The 15,955-nt window shown below is 36.4% G+C and overlaps 1 protein-coding gene across 1 annotated transcript in view; it reads left to right on the forward strand.

Moving 5' to 3' along the window:
• The window catches only part of TYR (tyrosinase), a 104,260-nt gene that overhangs the window by 9,345 nt on the left and 78,960 nt on the right, over positions 1-15,955 (forward strand). Inside the window, exon 2 of the mRNA XM_012444868.2 lies at positions 4,356-4,572. Within this exon, the coding sequence (XP_012300291.2) occupies positions 4,356-4,572 (217 nt within the window). The remainder of the gene's footprint in view (positions 1-4,355; positions 4,573-15,955) is intronic.

A 15,955-nucleotide genomic window follows, 5' to 3' on the forward strand; every position in this document is an offset into this window, starting at 1 on the left:
GATTTTCCCACTCCCAGCAAAAGCCTCCAAATTTACCCAATGCTGCAAATTGCATAGCTAGTCCTGCCTAGAGCACAACAACATTTACAGGTAAGACTAATGAGGAAGCGCTAGTACGACACCAAGTAGTAACAGGAAGAGAGAAAGGCCAAAAGCAAAGGGGATGCGATTATAGAAATCAATAGAGGCCGGGCGCGGTGGCTCAAGCCTGTAATCCCAGCACTTTGGGAGGCCGAGGCGGGTGGATCACGAGGTCAAGAGATCGAGACCATCCTGGTCAACATGGTGAAACCCCGTCTCTACTAAAAATACAAAAAATTAGCTGGGCATGGTGGCGCGTGCCTGTAATCCCAGCTACTCAGGAGGCTGAGGCAGGAGAATTGCCTGAACCCAGGAGGCGGAGGTTGCAGTGAGCCAAGATCGCGCCATTGCACTCCAGCCTGGGTAACAAGAGCGAAACTCCGTCTCAAAAAAAAAAAAAAAAGAAAAGAAATCAATAGATAGAGGGATGTGTTTTGTGAAAGCGGAACGGGTCAACTGTGCACAATGCTATGTTAACACGAGGACTTGCATGGGTAATTGGATTTTATAACATGGAGTCTTTGAAGATTCATAACAAAGTCATTGGTCAAGAGATGACAGGGGAAGATGACTGGAGTGCTTATATATAGCAATGAGTAGCCAGGAAATCAGGAAATGGAAGTTTCATTTAAGATACTTGTTAAGATCTGAGTTTTTAATCACACAGTCTATATTCAAATTTTAACTCCCCTAGCTTTATAAACTATGTGCGTTTGATGAAGTCACTTAACCTGTTTTCTAAGCCTGTTTTCTCATTGATGAGACAGAAATATCAAAAGAACTCCTCTCATGGAATAATTGATTTATTGTTACTGAATTTCAAACCAAAGTTTTAAAATGTCTACTATGTGCCCAGCACCATAACATAACACAAGAAAACATAGTGAACAGGATAAATACAGTTTTTATTTTGACAGATTGTATGGTCTAACAGGTGTGGTTATAAAGATTAAATGTGTATACCACATTGCCTCAATCATTAATTTAAAAATTCATTTAAAAATAACACTATAAAGTATTGAGTACTTTACGTAACTTACCTTCTAGTGGAGTAGGTCTACGAAGTGTCTGTGGGTGAGACGGTAAAACAATATATATAATACCTTATATATGTAATATAAAATAATGACTATTTTATTATTTTAAAAAGTTAAAGGAGTTTTAAAATGTTATATTGTTTTACTGTCTTACCCCACACACATTTCCTAGACCTACTCCACTAGAAGGTAAGTTACAGAAAGTACTCAATACTTGAAGTGCTAATACTTTATAAAAAGAATTTTTACATCAGTGAATAAGACAATATGATATATACACTTAACCTTCATAACCATTCTTATTAGACTGTAAACTCTATCAAAACAAAAACTGTATTTATCTTGTTCACTATGTATTCTTGTAGTCTGCTATGATGCCTGACACATATTAGACATTTTAAAACTTTGGTTTGAAATGCAGCAACAATATATCAATTATTCTATGAGAGGAGTTCTTTCGATTATATAGTATGTGACAAGGTGCTAAGTGCATGGATAAAGCAGAAATTAGTGGTGTACAATAAATGATTAATAACTTGTTCTCAGTAGGGAGTCGGGAAGTGGGGAGAGATGACGAATTGTTTGGTCAGAATCATCTGACCAAACAATTCACACCAATTGTTGTGGTGTGAATACTCTGACAATAGTAGATCTCTGTCTAATGATGGGATATTGCTGAACATTCCAATATTGAGAAGGATTGCATATACTGAACTTTTGCTAGTTAGTGCTAGCCAGCTATACAACACTGCTAAAGTGGATGAGTAAGGCTGAATATGATATTAAATAGATGTTTAGTGTAGATCTCATTAAGATAATGAAGATCTGAATTACCCATGGAGGTATCAGGGGAAAGCAGTCTGCCCAGAAGAAATAACCAGTACAAGAACATGTTGCGCAAGAGTAATTGGTGAGTTCTAGAAACTGCAAAGAGAGAGAGGGAAAGGGAAAGATCAGTAGGAAATAATGCCTGCATCAGTCAGGATCTCAGCAGGGAATAGATACCCAAACCAGTTATATTAAGACAATTTATTTAGAAAAATTAATCAGGGTTTAGGGAAACCAACAAAGGACATCCTATTATCATCCACAACCTAGAAACAGGACTACAACTCTCTATTTTAGCCTAGAACCTACTTTTGCAAAATGTTCAATGTTGTACTCTGTTAGACTAGTTATAAAAGCACAAAATACACTAATGATGAAGATAGAAAACTTGGGTTGCAGTCACAACAGTACCATTAATTTGCCGTATAACCTGGGAAATGCCACTTACCCTCTCTGAGTCTCATTTTCCTTATTTGTGAAGTGGAAAGTATTGCTGTGTGATTTAAATGAAGCAATCCATGTGCCATATTTTCTTTAAAAGTTGTTTATATAAAAAGGTGGCGAATTCTTATTTTTAAGATGATATTTCTGCAATGAAAATCACCTTTTCTGGCTAAAGAATCAGAGAAATTTTTATTTAAAAAAAGATTGACCACGAGTATTGTACTGCACATCAAAAAAAAAAAAAAACCATTAATGATAGGACATTTTATGAACAAAGAGCACAAAGTGAAACTATGTCTAGTCCATGGCATTCTGAATATAATATAGATTAATGTTTTAAAGCTACTGTTTATTGAGTGTTTCCTGTTGATGGTGCCATGTGCTATGGGCTTTATATACAGATAAATGACTATTGTTAGCAACACCAGTCTCAGCACAGTGCTTAACATATAATAGGTGTTTAATATTTTGTTTTCAATAACTATGTGAAATAGTTATTATCTTCATTTGATAGATGAGGCCCATGCAGTTTAAGTCATTTTCTTAAGTGGTAGATGCAACACTAGAATCCTGTTCTAGGTTGTAACTTTTATGGCTTATTCTGCAACCTTCAAAAAGCTAATTTCTTCAGCAGTTCATTTTAAAATACAGTCATATGACACACAAGGCATTTCAGTCAAGGATGGACCACACATTTGACAGTGGTCCCACACTATAATGAAGCTGAAAAATTCCTGCCACCCAGTGACATCACAGCAGTCATAATGTTATATACAAAGCATTACTTGTGTCTTCATGGTGATGCTGGTGTAAGCAAACCTACTGAAATGCCAGCTGTATAACACTCTAGTACATACAATTATGTATATTACATAGTACTTGATAATAAACAACTATGCTAACGGTTTATGAATTGACTATATTTTTATCACTATTTTCAAATGTGCTTCTTCCACTTATAAAAAAAAGTAAGTGAACTGTAGAACAGCCTCAGACAGGCTCTTCAGGAGGTGTTCCAGAAAACGGCATTGTTATCATAGAGATAACAGCTCCATGTGTGCTACTGCCCCTGAAGATTTTCCACTGGGACAAGATGTGGAGGTGGAAGACAATGATATTGACAGTCTTGACTCTGTGTAGGCCTATGCTAATGTGTATGCTTGTGTCTTCATTTCTAACGAAACATAAAATTTCAATTATGTTTATTATAAGTAAAAAATCAAAAAGCATAAAGCTTATAGACTAAAGATATAATAAGTATTTCCTACAGTTATACAAGGTATTTGTGTTTTAAGCTAAATGCTATTACTAAAGGAGTCAAAAAGTTTTAAAAAATTAAAAAATTAAAAAAGTTACAGGAAGCTAAGGTTAATTTATTATTAAAAAAGAAAAAATATTTATAAATTTAATGTAGCCTATATAGATAGTGTTTATAAAGTCTACAGTAGTGTACGGTAGTATCTTAGGCCTTCTCATTCACTCACTACGCCCTAAGTGACTTACCCAAAGCAACTTCTAGTCCTGCAATCTCCATTTATGGTAAGTGTCCTGTATATACAAGCATGCCATTAAAAAAAATTTATACTGTATTTTTGCTGTACTTTTTATATGTTTAGATAGGTTTAGATGCACAAATACTTGCCATTATCTTACAATTGCCTATAGTATTCATGTGCTGGACAGGTTTGTAGCCTAGGAGCAATAGTTTTACCATAGAGCCAAGATGTGCAGTAGGCTATACCATCTAAGTTTGTGCAAGTACACTGACTATGGTGTTCACGCAATGAAAAAATCAGCTAATGATGCATTTCTCAGAACATAACCCTGTCATTAAGAACACGTGATTATATTAATCTCCTAATAATGGAAGTCTAACAATGGTAATCTGGAATTCCAACATTTCTACCTTCTCCTACTGACTCAGAGGTGGTGACAATTTCTTTAACATGAGGGTGTTTTATACAGATTATCTGTAGCCGATTGGAGGAGTACAACAGCCATCAGACTTTATGCAATGGAACGCCTGAGGGACCTTTACGGCGCAATCCTGGAAACCATGACAAATCCAGGACCCCAAGGCTCCCCTCTTCAGCTGATGTAGAATTTTGCCTGAGTTTGACCCAATATGAATCTGGTTCCATGGACAAATCTGCCAATTTCAGCTTTAGAAATACACTGGAAGGTAATCTCTTTTTTTTCACTCACTTTTAATTTTTTTTCTGAATTCATATTTACAGTCTCTTATCCAAAGTCCTAGGAGGTGTTGGAGAGTTCAGAATTTTCTGAGTTGACAAAGAATATGTGTTGTATATACCTATTATTGACAATGACCCTAGCTGACACTGGTCAGCATGTTATAATCCAGCACGTTAGCTTCAGAAGCCAGGCATGGTGGCTCATGCATGTAATCCCAGTTTACTAGGGAGGCTGTGACAGGCTGATAACTTGAACTCGGGAGTTTCAGGCTGCAGTGAGCTATAACTGCATCACTGCATTCAAGCCTGAGTAACAGAGCGAGAGATTCTGTCAAAGATGAAGATGAACAAGAGGAGGAGGAGGAGGAAGAAGAGGAGGAGGAAGAGGAGGAGGAAGAGGAGGAGGAAGAGGGTGGTGAGGGGAGAGGGAGGGGAGAGGGAGGAGAGGGGGAGGGAGAGGGGGAGGGAGAGGAACAAGAACCTTTAAATATATGAATATATTCATCATGAGAATAAATACAGGCAATCGGCAACCTAATGGTGAGTAATCAGGTTTTTCCTTAAAAGAGAAAAACAAAATAATTTCATTTTCAGAACAATTTTGTATTGTAAAATTTTGGATATAAGACTATGGACTGATAGTACTTTCCTACATTTTAGTATTTTAGTTTTCTCCTGTTTAAAATATTCTAGGCAGTGGCTCTTTGAGGTAAGTTTATTCATTTACTGTGGCAAGGACACAGCTCACAGGCCAAGCCTCCATTTTAGTATCCCTCAAGTTTTCTGTTCTCCATCAGAGATTACATCTCATGATCTTTTCTAACTCCTAAATATTTCTCCTACAAATGCTTTCATCTTGCTTGCATTCTGCATTCAACATCCATTCATTCTTTCTGTTGATAGCTGACCCAGAAACCCATCCCATTCACAAAAATTTGCATTAGGTAAATAAAGTCACAAACACAACAAACAAAAACAAAAACACTCATTCAAGTCACAAATTCAACAGGAGTTTGGCAAAGACATAGGCACTAACTGTGGCAAGGCAGACAACTCAAAATCTGATACTAGACATTCCACCTCCTTAAAGGCCTGTGACACCTTACCATGTAGAAAAACGTTCCCCTTTTTTGTAATCCTTTCTCCTTAACTTTTTCTTTTTTCATGGTTTAACACCCTAACTTTTGTTACTGTACTGTACAGAGTGGTTTTACGTTCATTCATTTTCCTGTTTTATTCAAAATCATAATCTCAGGGTCTTACACCCAGAATCCATTTAAGCAAGGAGAGTCGCATCCTAAAGATGAATTCTGTTTGCCAGCATGGAAACAGAAATTATGTTTATTCTTCTATAGTAACATTCATGATTAACCTTTTTAAGTAATCACCATAGTTCAAGACACTGTGTCAAACATTTTGTATGGCATTCTCTCACTCCATTCTTATAACCATCCCCTGAGGAAGACTGCATTTATTATTCCCACTTTTAAGAGAGGAAACAGATATTCATCTTTTGGTTATTGCTTCTCAATGAATAAGCGGCAGAGATAATCTGCACCCAGCTTTATCCAGTACCAAAGTCCAAGTTCTTTCCATTGCACTCCCGTAATCAACAATAGGTTGAGAGTTTCTTTAAAGTGGATAATATCAGTCTGGTCTTTTGAGATATGAAGGCAAGACATGGTGCCAGGAAATCTCAGAGCCTGTCTAGTGAGTCTAAGGTACACAATTTGAAAGTTACCATCTGGGAGGACTGGGTGTCCCACTGGACTCTTCAGAGATTAACAACAGTACTCCAAATGCTGATATTAATGACGTTGCAAAGCAAAGCTCCATCTTTAAGGGAACTGGAATATTTTGCTGTTTTTTTCAGGCAAAGTTTTCAGCCATGAGTGACAAAACATACATTTTATCATTAAGAAACACGGACTGGTCACAGAAATAAGGCAGGGGAATGTCACTTATCTAGGGCCTTAAGTCAAAGAAAAAAAGTAGCTCAACATGTGTCAGCTCAGTCAGTGGTTTTCAAGTGAGAGTCTAATACACAGAGGTAAGGAGGGAGCAGCAGATTGGCTGCAAATAAGTGGCTACTGCAAATAATTTGTGTGTGTGAATTTTTCCATAATTTATTCTCATTCTTACATACTTTAGTAGACAAAATGTGTGAGAGGCAAAGAGATGTAACATAGCATATTGTCTGGCACATAGTAGGTATTCAATAAATATCTAATAACTGAATAATAGCTAGAAACTTTCCAATTGTACCTAACCCACAACTTACTTTATCCATGCCTGTTGTATAAACTTCATGTCATTAGAGAAAATGTTGGAAATCATTATTCTGAGCTACTAAGAAGAACTTTTCTTTATCAAGTGCACATTTTTTACTTTTCCTTACATTCTTATTTGGCAATAATTTTAAGCTCACAGAAATGCTGTGAAGATAAAAGCGTAACAAAAAACCATGAATATATCTTTTACCCTTTTACTTGCTATGTACGTTTTATCCTGTTTCTCTCTCTTTCTCCCAGTCTGAGCCATTCTGAAGGTAAATTGCATAGACTGTAACTCTTTACTCCCATATATTTTAGTGTGTATTTCCTAAGAAGAGGAATACACTCATAGCCACAGAACAGTTTTCAACATCAGTAAACTCTATGTTGATATGATGCCTTTATCAAATCTACTGTATATATTTCAGTTTTTAAAAATAGATATAATAATATCCTTTTTAGTATTTTTCCTCTCCAAAATACAATCCAGTCTAGGGTCAAATAGCAGTTAATTTTCATGGCTCTTTAGACTTTTTTAGTCTAAAATGTTTCCATATCCTTGTACATATGTGTCTTTATGTGATTGACTGCTCTGGAGGATATAGCTCCTCCTCCTCCCTCCTCTACATTTCTTTTAATACAATGTTCTTCATTTTGAGTGTGTCTAATATTTCCTCATGACTGGATCCAGGTAATGCACTTTAGCCAGAATTCTACGCAGGTGATTGTGTATCTTTCTGAGACTGTGTCACATCTGGAGGCACATGATGCCATCTGTCTTGTTGGTAATGTTAATTTTGGTCACCTGCTCCAGATGTGGTCCAATTTTCCCACTGTATAATTACTTTTTCCCCATTTAACTAATAACCTGTCTATATGGAGACATTTTTAAGACTATGTAAATAGCCTGCCTCTTATCAAAATTTCTCCTGCAGTTAGCATCCACTGATGGTTACACATTTCTAATTTTTCAACTTCAGCGCTTCTTTTAAATTTATTAGCCAATATTCAAAATTCTATTAGCAAGAATTCTCCATTCTTTCTATCTATTTATCTATCTACCTATCTATTAATGGTATGGAGTAAAAGCTTTCCATTGTTTAATGGTATGTAACTCATTGATGTGCTTAATTATCTTTGTGTGTCAATGGTTCCAGAACTTGCTCATGGCATACCTTCAAGCTGGTTCTATGTCTCCATTTCATATACACCTTTTTAAAACATTCTCTCTGGTAAGCAAATTATTCTAGAGCATCTTTCAGCTCTAGGCCTGAAATTAGCCATGACTTCAAGGAATAACGTTTTCTTTCACGGGCTAGGAAATTCAAGGTCAAGATCTGGAAGAAACTTTTGCTCCCCAGAGAGACATATTTTATCTCACAACATGAATAGGGCAGGAATGTGGGGTGTCTTGGTCTACAAGTAGTGGTCAAGTATAGCAGTGAGGAGAGCAGGACTTGAGAAAAGAGCAAATGTCACCATTATGCTCTGCTCTTTCAATACATGCATATGAAGTGGAATTGTTGCTCTTGATTAAACCTCCAAGTTATTGCTTTTTTTTTTTCTCTTGGTCTTGTGAGAGGTGTGTAATGCACTTCCCATGGAACAAAATATTCACAGTCATTCCTAGGACAAAGTAACTGTTCTGATTTAGTCTACTGAAGTGAAGATGTGCAATCTGTGAACTGTATAAGAGAGACCTCATGGCTGGGCGCAATGGCTCACACCTGTAATCCCTGCAATTTTGAAAGCCAAGGCAGGCGGATCACTTGAGGTCAGGAGCTTGAGACCAGCCTGGCCAACATGGAGAAACCCCATCTCCACTAAAAATACAAAAATTAGCCAGGCATGTGGCACATGTCTGTAATCCCAGCTACTCTGCATGCTGAGGCAGAAGCATCGGTTGAACACAGGAGGTGGAGGTTTCAGTGAGCTGAGATCACACCACTGCAGCACTCCAGCCTGAGCAAGACTCTTTCCAAAAAAAAAAAAAAAAGAGAGAGAGAGAGAGACCGACCTCATGTTCCTAGATAAAGCAAAATAAATAAATAAATAAGTCTGTATTATAAGCAGTAGTCTTCTGATTAGGTTAAATAGGGGCCCCTGTGCAGTTACCACATTCAAACAGGAATTTTATCTCATGAAAATCTGTGACTATCCATCCTTTGTGTCTTGTATTTCACAGTTTACAAAAGTTGTTTTTTTTTGTATGTTTTGTTTTCTAATAGCACTGTTGGAGAGTGGCACATGGGGCCTGGAAATTCAATGAATTGCTTAAAGGCAACCAAACTGACTAGTATTAGATCCTAGCTCAGCCACTTCCTAGAAGTGTGACCTTGAGTACATTATTTCACTTTTCTGGTTCTTAGTCTTATTATCTATAAAATGTGGATAATAATAATGTATAAGGTTCAAAGAATTAAATGATATATTACATGTAAGGTACCTACAACATTTTTTCAACAAAGGTCAGCCACTCTTGTGTTAAGCTGTGGTTAGTTACTGACAACTTAGTTAGCAATCATTAACTTCTCTAGCAATTAGCTTACAAAGTAAGGAAACAGTGAGTTCTGAGAAAATATTATAATGACCTAACTTTAGTGGAAAATAAGGGAGAGGAGGATGGAAAAGAAAATTCATGAAGACAGACCCAAAAATAAACGTTTCTGGAGACAGATAGGATTTCAGGGCAAGTTTCAAAAATGAGGTAACAGCAGGAGCAAAGATATCTTCTGGTACCCAAAAGGGAAGAAGGAGATAGGAACAAGGAACAATTTGTTGGTGTTTAATAATGTGTTTCCAACTCTGAGCACAGTGGCTGCCTATAGTAGGTGCTTATTAAGTACTGATTGACAGACTGATAAATCAATAAATAAAAGAAAGCTACCTTCATTGTAAAACTTACATATACCAATAATAGTGTAAAATCAAATTAATCATAGGTAGGACCAAGCTAATCTTGGGTGATCATACACTGTTTCAAACCACACTCCTTCTAACAAATGCAATTTATGACCATGGAGACTTATGACTGGAAGAGACTTCTCAGCATATTCAGTCCAACATCCCACACTATGCTAAGATGCCCACTGGGATAACACCCCTATGTGACCCATCAAGGGAAAACCTACCCCACAAGGGAAAATAGCAAGCTCCTGAGGCTAAACCAAAATCTAATTTCATTCAACTTAAACAGCCATCCATGAACCTGGTATTATGGTATACTATTCAAGTACAAAGAAATACAAAGATAACTTACACAGTTTATCCCACCGAAAAGCTCACCATCAAGTCAGGAAACACCACACAAATACAGAAGGAAAACACAAAATGGTGACTGACATAAAATGAGGTAAGAACCCAGATACAATAGAAATATTTCTCAAGGAGGTGAGAATAGAATTGGATCTTGAAATATCAGTAACTGTTCACTGAGCAGAGAAGAGGAGGAGAGGCATTTCCAGCAGAGGGAAACATATGCAATGACATAGAGGTGTGAAAGTGTCAGACTAGTTACCAAAAGATGAGAAGTTCTGCGTGGCTAGAATAGTGAGTCTGTAGTGGGAAATAAGAAGAGTTGTAAGGAGTTTAGAAAATACCATGTATACCAGCGTCTCTCAATCTTCTTGAAGGAAAAAACACAATATAGACCTCACAAATCCCTAGAGAATTAAGAAACTGAAGTTTATTCTAAGATTCTTTAAAATCTTCACTGTCAAAGAGGTATAATTTCATTAGTAATACATTAAACATTAGCTGTCATCACCATGAAAACTCAATGTTTAAAAAACATAATATAACATCCATATCTTCAAAAGTATGCCTGAAAAACTTGTCTTGGAAACATTGCCATTGACAACAGTAGTTGTGATAGGTTGTTAAGCAGGGAATTGATATTATCCTACCTATACTTCAAAAGATATGATGCTAGTGGCATTAGCAGAATGCAGAAAGGTAATCAGTGAGCTATTGGGAGTCATGGATGGTAAAGGCTTGATCTGAAGTAGCGAGAATGAGGATGAAGATGAGTTGGTTAGCACATAGAATCAGAGGCTCTCGGTAACTGCAAGGCAGAAAGAAAAACAAGTTCAGGATGAGTCTGACACATCTGTGATTGATTTCTTTCTTTCTTTTTTTTTTTTTTTTGAGACAGAGTTTCGCTCTTGTTACCCAGGCTGGAGTGCAATGGCGCGATCTCGGCTCACCGCAACCTCCGCCTCCTGGGTTCAGGCAATTCTCCTGCCTCAGCCTCCTGAGTAGCTGGGATTACAGGCACGCGCCACCACGCCCAGCTAATTTTTTGTATTTTTAGTAGAGACGGGGTTTCACCATGTTGACCAGGATGGTCTCGATCTCTTGACCTCGTGATCCGCCCGCCTCGGCCTCCCAAAGTGCCGGGATTAGAGGCGTGAGCCACCGCGCCCGGCCCTCTGTGATTGATTTCTAACAACTGGTCCTTTTTTTTTTTGTCCTAGTAAGGTATACATCATGTAAAAATGTAATTTCTCTTATAACAGCCCTTATAAAACTGATATTATGATTCTCTAGAACCTTAATTTTTTTCTGCAGCCCTTCAGCCCCTTTTGTTTCAATGTGACTGACTGTCAAACACTTCACTGGGAAGTATCTCACGACTTCACATGCAAGGATTATTTAAGGAGCAATCCAGAGACGGGTAAATGAGCTCTGGGCTTTAATGAGAAACAATGGAAGTTATGAAATTGTAACATGAATAGTGTTGTATTTGCAGAGAAAAGTTAGCTGGACAACCACAATGAAGCCTCCACAGACAATCTAGTTTTCACTCTTCCTGCATGAGAAATGGACTTTCTTACCTCACACACACACAAAAAAAACGGTCACACAGATTCAAAAAATAAATTCCTTTGACACTAATTGTGTAAGCTAGATAGCCAAGGGGATAGTTAACATGGGGCGACACCTTCTAATAGTTAGAAAGCTAAATTATTTCCCTAGTATCTTCCTCATCAATTCTAAGGGAATTAGAAACTCAGTAGTTTGGTGTACTCTGATGCAGAAGAGAGGCAGAGGGTTTTGAAAAATGATTCATCCAGACCAGGAAAACCTTTCTAGGTCTGTTTTACTTAATCCTTCAGAGTTACCACCTTGATAACCATATTGGTATTCTGATCAGGCAATGATCCTGATAATAACAATAAAATTCCAATTCCAGACACTGATACTTCTCACACGTTATCTTATTTAATCCTCACAATAGTCCTAGGATAGTTCATTGATTAAACTAAAGCACCGTTCTCAGCAAAGTAATTATTCCAATACATTTAGGAGACAGTCTTTGTCCTTACATTGTAAGTTCATTCTACTCAAAAGCTAACTTTTTTCTGTTTTCTTCAAGTTCTCAGAGCAAACAGAACCCCTCCTAAAACATGTAGGGAATTCAACAAGTGACAATTGTATTGTTATCCAAGTGGATTTGCTTTAAATGTAGTTCTTTCATCAGAAGATAACATTACTGTTTTTAAAATTCTGAAACAAAATAGGGAGTGTTCTATTGTGAGTAATTGCAGATATTTCTGTATATTTTAAATTATCTAAGGCAGAATTGCTCTCAGGAAAGAGTTAATATTTATGTAACAGGTTCACACACGCATCCACACTCACACACTTAATACACACACACATAACACACACGACCACAAGTCAAGTGTAATTACTACATATGAAAATCTCTGTCAAACTCTTAATCAATGTCTTATTTCCCAAAGCAGAAGGCTGAGAGGACCAGAATATGTTTATCACATCTGGTTGTTATTATAGAAATTCTCTAGTTAGCGTGCAGTAGTAGCCTACTAGAAATTATCACTATTTGAACATAAGGGGTCATTTTAATTCTTGCAGAGACAGAGTTCTTCAGAAGTAGTGACATTGTTGAGACATCTGAGTAGTAGAAAGTCACGGTTTTCTATTTCTTTCAGAGAGAACTTAGATTAAACTTTGAGGGTATTATTGCTTGATACGCAGTAACATTTTAGCAGTAAGTGCAATAATAATATCACTGGTGCTCTCTCTGTAAAAAACAATAAGCATGCGTCCTCACGTATTTGTACATTTTAAAATGATTCTTCTACCTCTTTCCTCTTCTCCTCTAGTTGTACTGGCATGCAGTTTGTTGTTCTTATCAAGTATGAATATAGAGAAAGTAAAGTGAATTTATGTAAGCTTTGTGTCATCTTTGCTCTGAATTAAAAGGTGCAGGTATTATGTTATGTCAAGTACCATCTTAAGAAGCTTCACTGGAAAAAGAGACAGAAACTTGTCAGATTAGTGCAGAGCTCTTTGAGGTCAATGAAAACACTGATACTGAAGACATATAGAACTGGATTTCAGTATCAGTTCTAAAATTCTGAGCATCTGCTTTCTCATTTGTAAAATTTGTTCAATAATTACGTTTGGGTTTTTATGAAAATTTATGTACATCTAGCTCCTATTACATACACAAAAAGTGTTTCCCTTTTTCTCCTCCTGCCTTCTCTGTAACCTTCAATAGTCTTCTCAACCTTTCTTATAATTTAGCATAGGTTATCAGTCTTCATGATGTGTATTTATCCATGCTAAAGAGCTTTCGTTTAAGTTTTTATGATTTGATCTCACTGCTACAGAAAATGGCTATTTACAAAGGAATAATCTCATTTTCCAAAACTTTAATTGAGGGTCCAGGAAGATCTTTACGGAGTAAAAATAATAATATACCTTTTCTAAGTATAGAGTCAGGCATTAAGACATATAGACACTTCATTTCCTTGGTGTAAGTGTTGGGAAAAATATCACTACACACTAGCAATACATATTGCAAAAAAATGTATAATTCTATTTTATGCATTTATTAATTAAACAAATATGAGTTAAAAGACTTCTGGATTCTCATTCTGTAACCCAGGCTGGAGCATAATGGTGCAATCTTGGCTCACTGAAACCTCCACCTCCCGGATTGAAAGGATTCTGAAGCCTCAGCCTCCCAAGTAGCTGGGACTACAGGTGTGTGTCACCATGCCTTACTAATTTTTTTGTATTTTTAGTAGAGATGGGATTTCTCCATGTTGTCTAGGCTGGTCTCGAAATCCTGACCTCAAGAGATCCACCACTTCAGCCTCCCAAAGTGCTGGGATTATAGGCATGAACCACCACACCTGGCCTAACGTCAGGGTATCAAAGACAAATTAGCAATATCTGATGCATACATAGGACTGCTTTATAATCTTTCACACTAATGATCTGTAGTATTTTGGTTTCAAGATCCATTTACAACTCTTAAAAATATGAAAAATTTCTCCCAGCTTTTGTTTATGTGGGTTATATTTATGAGCACTTCTCATTTGTAAAACTGAAACAAAAAGATTTTGCATATTTGTATTATTTAAAAAATAAATTTGTTACATGATAGTATAAATAACAATTTTAATAGTAATTTCAGAAATAGTAAGTGGAATGAAACTGTTTTTATATTTACAAACAGGCTACATCTGGATTTTATGACTACTTCTACATTCAATATATTATAATTTATAGTTTGGTTGAAGAACTTGGTAAGAATCTACCTTACACAACTATGTAATCAGAATAGAGACAAGTATTTTTAAAAACATTTTCAGGTAATTGTGGATCCTTTCTTTTTTGATACTAAGACTTCACAATTAAACTCTTTCCTCGGAGTTTAATTACACTGTCAAATCTGAAATCATGTCAATGAATTTTTTGTCCTTGCCACATTAAAGTCCATTGATCTGTCTAGCAGCACGAATGAGTATTTTACCTATTAGTGATTTTATAATATCATGCGTTGGTCATTTGCAAAATACTGAGTTATGCAATCTTCCAAATGTTAAAATACCTCATTATACAATATTCAAAATCACATTATTAATATCACCACCAATCTCACCAGACATATCCTTAAGTATGAAGACTCTGTCAAGCTCACAGTGATGGAATCAATTTTTCATAATTTTATATTTTGCTTGAAAATTCAAATTGTATCACTGGCCAAAAAAAAAAAAAGGATCATTAGCTTTTTTTTTTAAGTGACAGACTTGCTTTGTTCACTTAAGAAGAAACCTGTCAAATGCCTGTCTAAATAGCCAGTTTATCTCTCAATTCTACGTTGAAGTGAAAATGATTTCCTGTGGGAAACACGATTATTTCAGCTCTGACACAAATAATGGCACAAATGATTCTTCCCTAGATGAACCTATTTCAGAATGCAGCATAAATAGTGCATATTTATGTTCCATTCTGTCAAACAGAAAATTAAGGCATGTAAAAAAAGATTGGTTTAAAAGACTGTTTTGCATCCTCAAGGACATTAAGTGAAACTAGCATTCCTTCATTCATTTTTACTGCAAGTCAATGGCTGGTAAAGAATACAATAATTACAGTACAGTTGCTTACCACTACCTTGATTTGTGCTAAGACACCAAAAGATTTACCCAACATTGCTTTTGCACCATCCGTGCAAATGTGTACACAGAAAAAGGCAAATCATATCATAGTATTATTAGGAAAATACATTTGACATTGCAAATTCTCTGGAAGAGCTTCCGTGGCTTCAAGGGGTCTGTTGGCCACATTTTGCTAATTAATAAAACACTGATTGTAGAATAATTTCTTTTTAAAAATAAGGGAATCTGGGAAGACCTTATTAATTACAAATATAATTCTGCATTTTCAGGATGAAGTGTCAAAGAAAGTTGTTATCTAAAGGCACATTTGCTAAATCCAAAGCGATGGTGGCTAACAATATACATTATCAGGTTTTTTCTCTAAAGGTTTTGGTTCAGTAGGTCTGCGAGTGGAAGTGGGGATGTTTATGACCTCCAGTGAGCCATACTGACTTATATAATAATGTTATCTATGATCAGACTCTATATATGCACATACACATAATTATTTCTGACTGTTTATACGTTAAACCTTATTATCAATACAAAGAGCAGACACACACACACACGCACGTATTTTGCGGGGGCGTAAGTAAAAGGTGTTTTCTGCAGTGGAACACTAGTCACCTTGCTTCTCTCTGGTGGCTGTTGAGATGGTCTACAGTGGATTGGATGCATCC

Source organism: Aotus nancymaae, unplaced genomic scaffold, assembly GCF_030222135.1.
Source record: "Aotus nancymaae isolate 86718 unplaced genomic scaffold, 86718_ANA_hifiasm-v0.15.2.pri h1tg000059l, whole genome shotgun sequence".
Taxonomy (NCBI): domain Eukaryota; kingdom Metazoa; phylum Chordata; class Mammalia; order Primates; family Aotidae; genus Aotus; species Aotus nancymaae.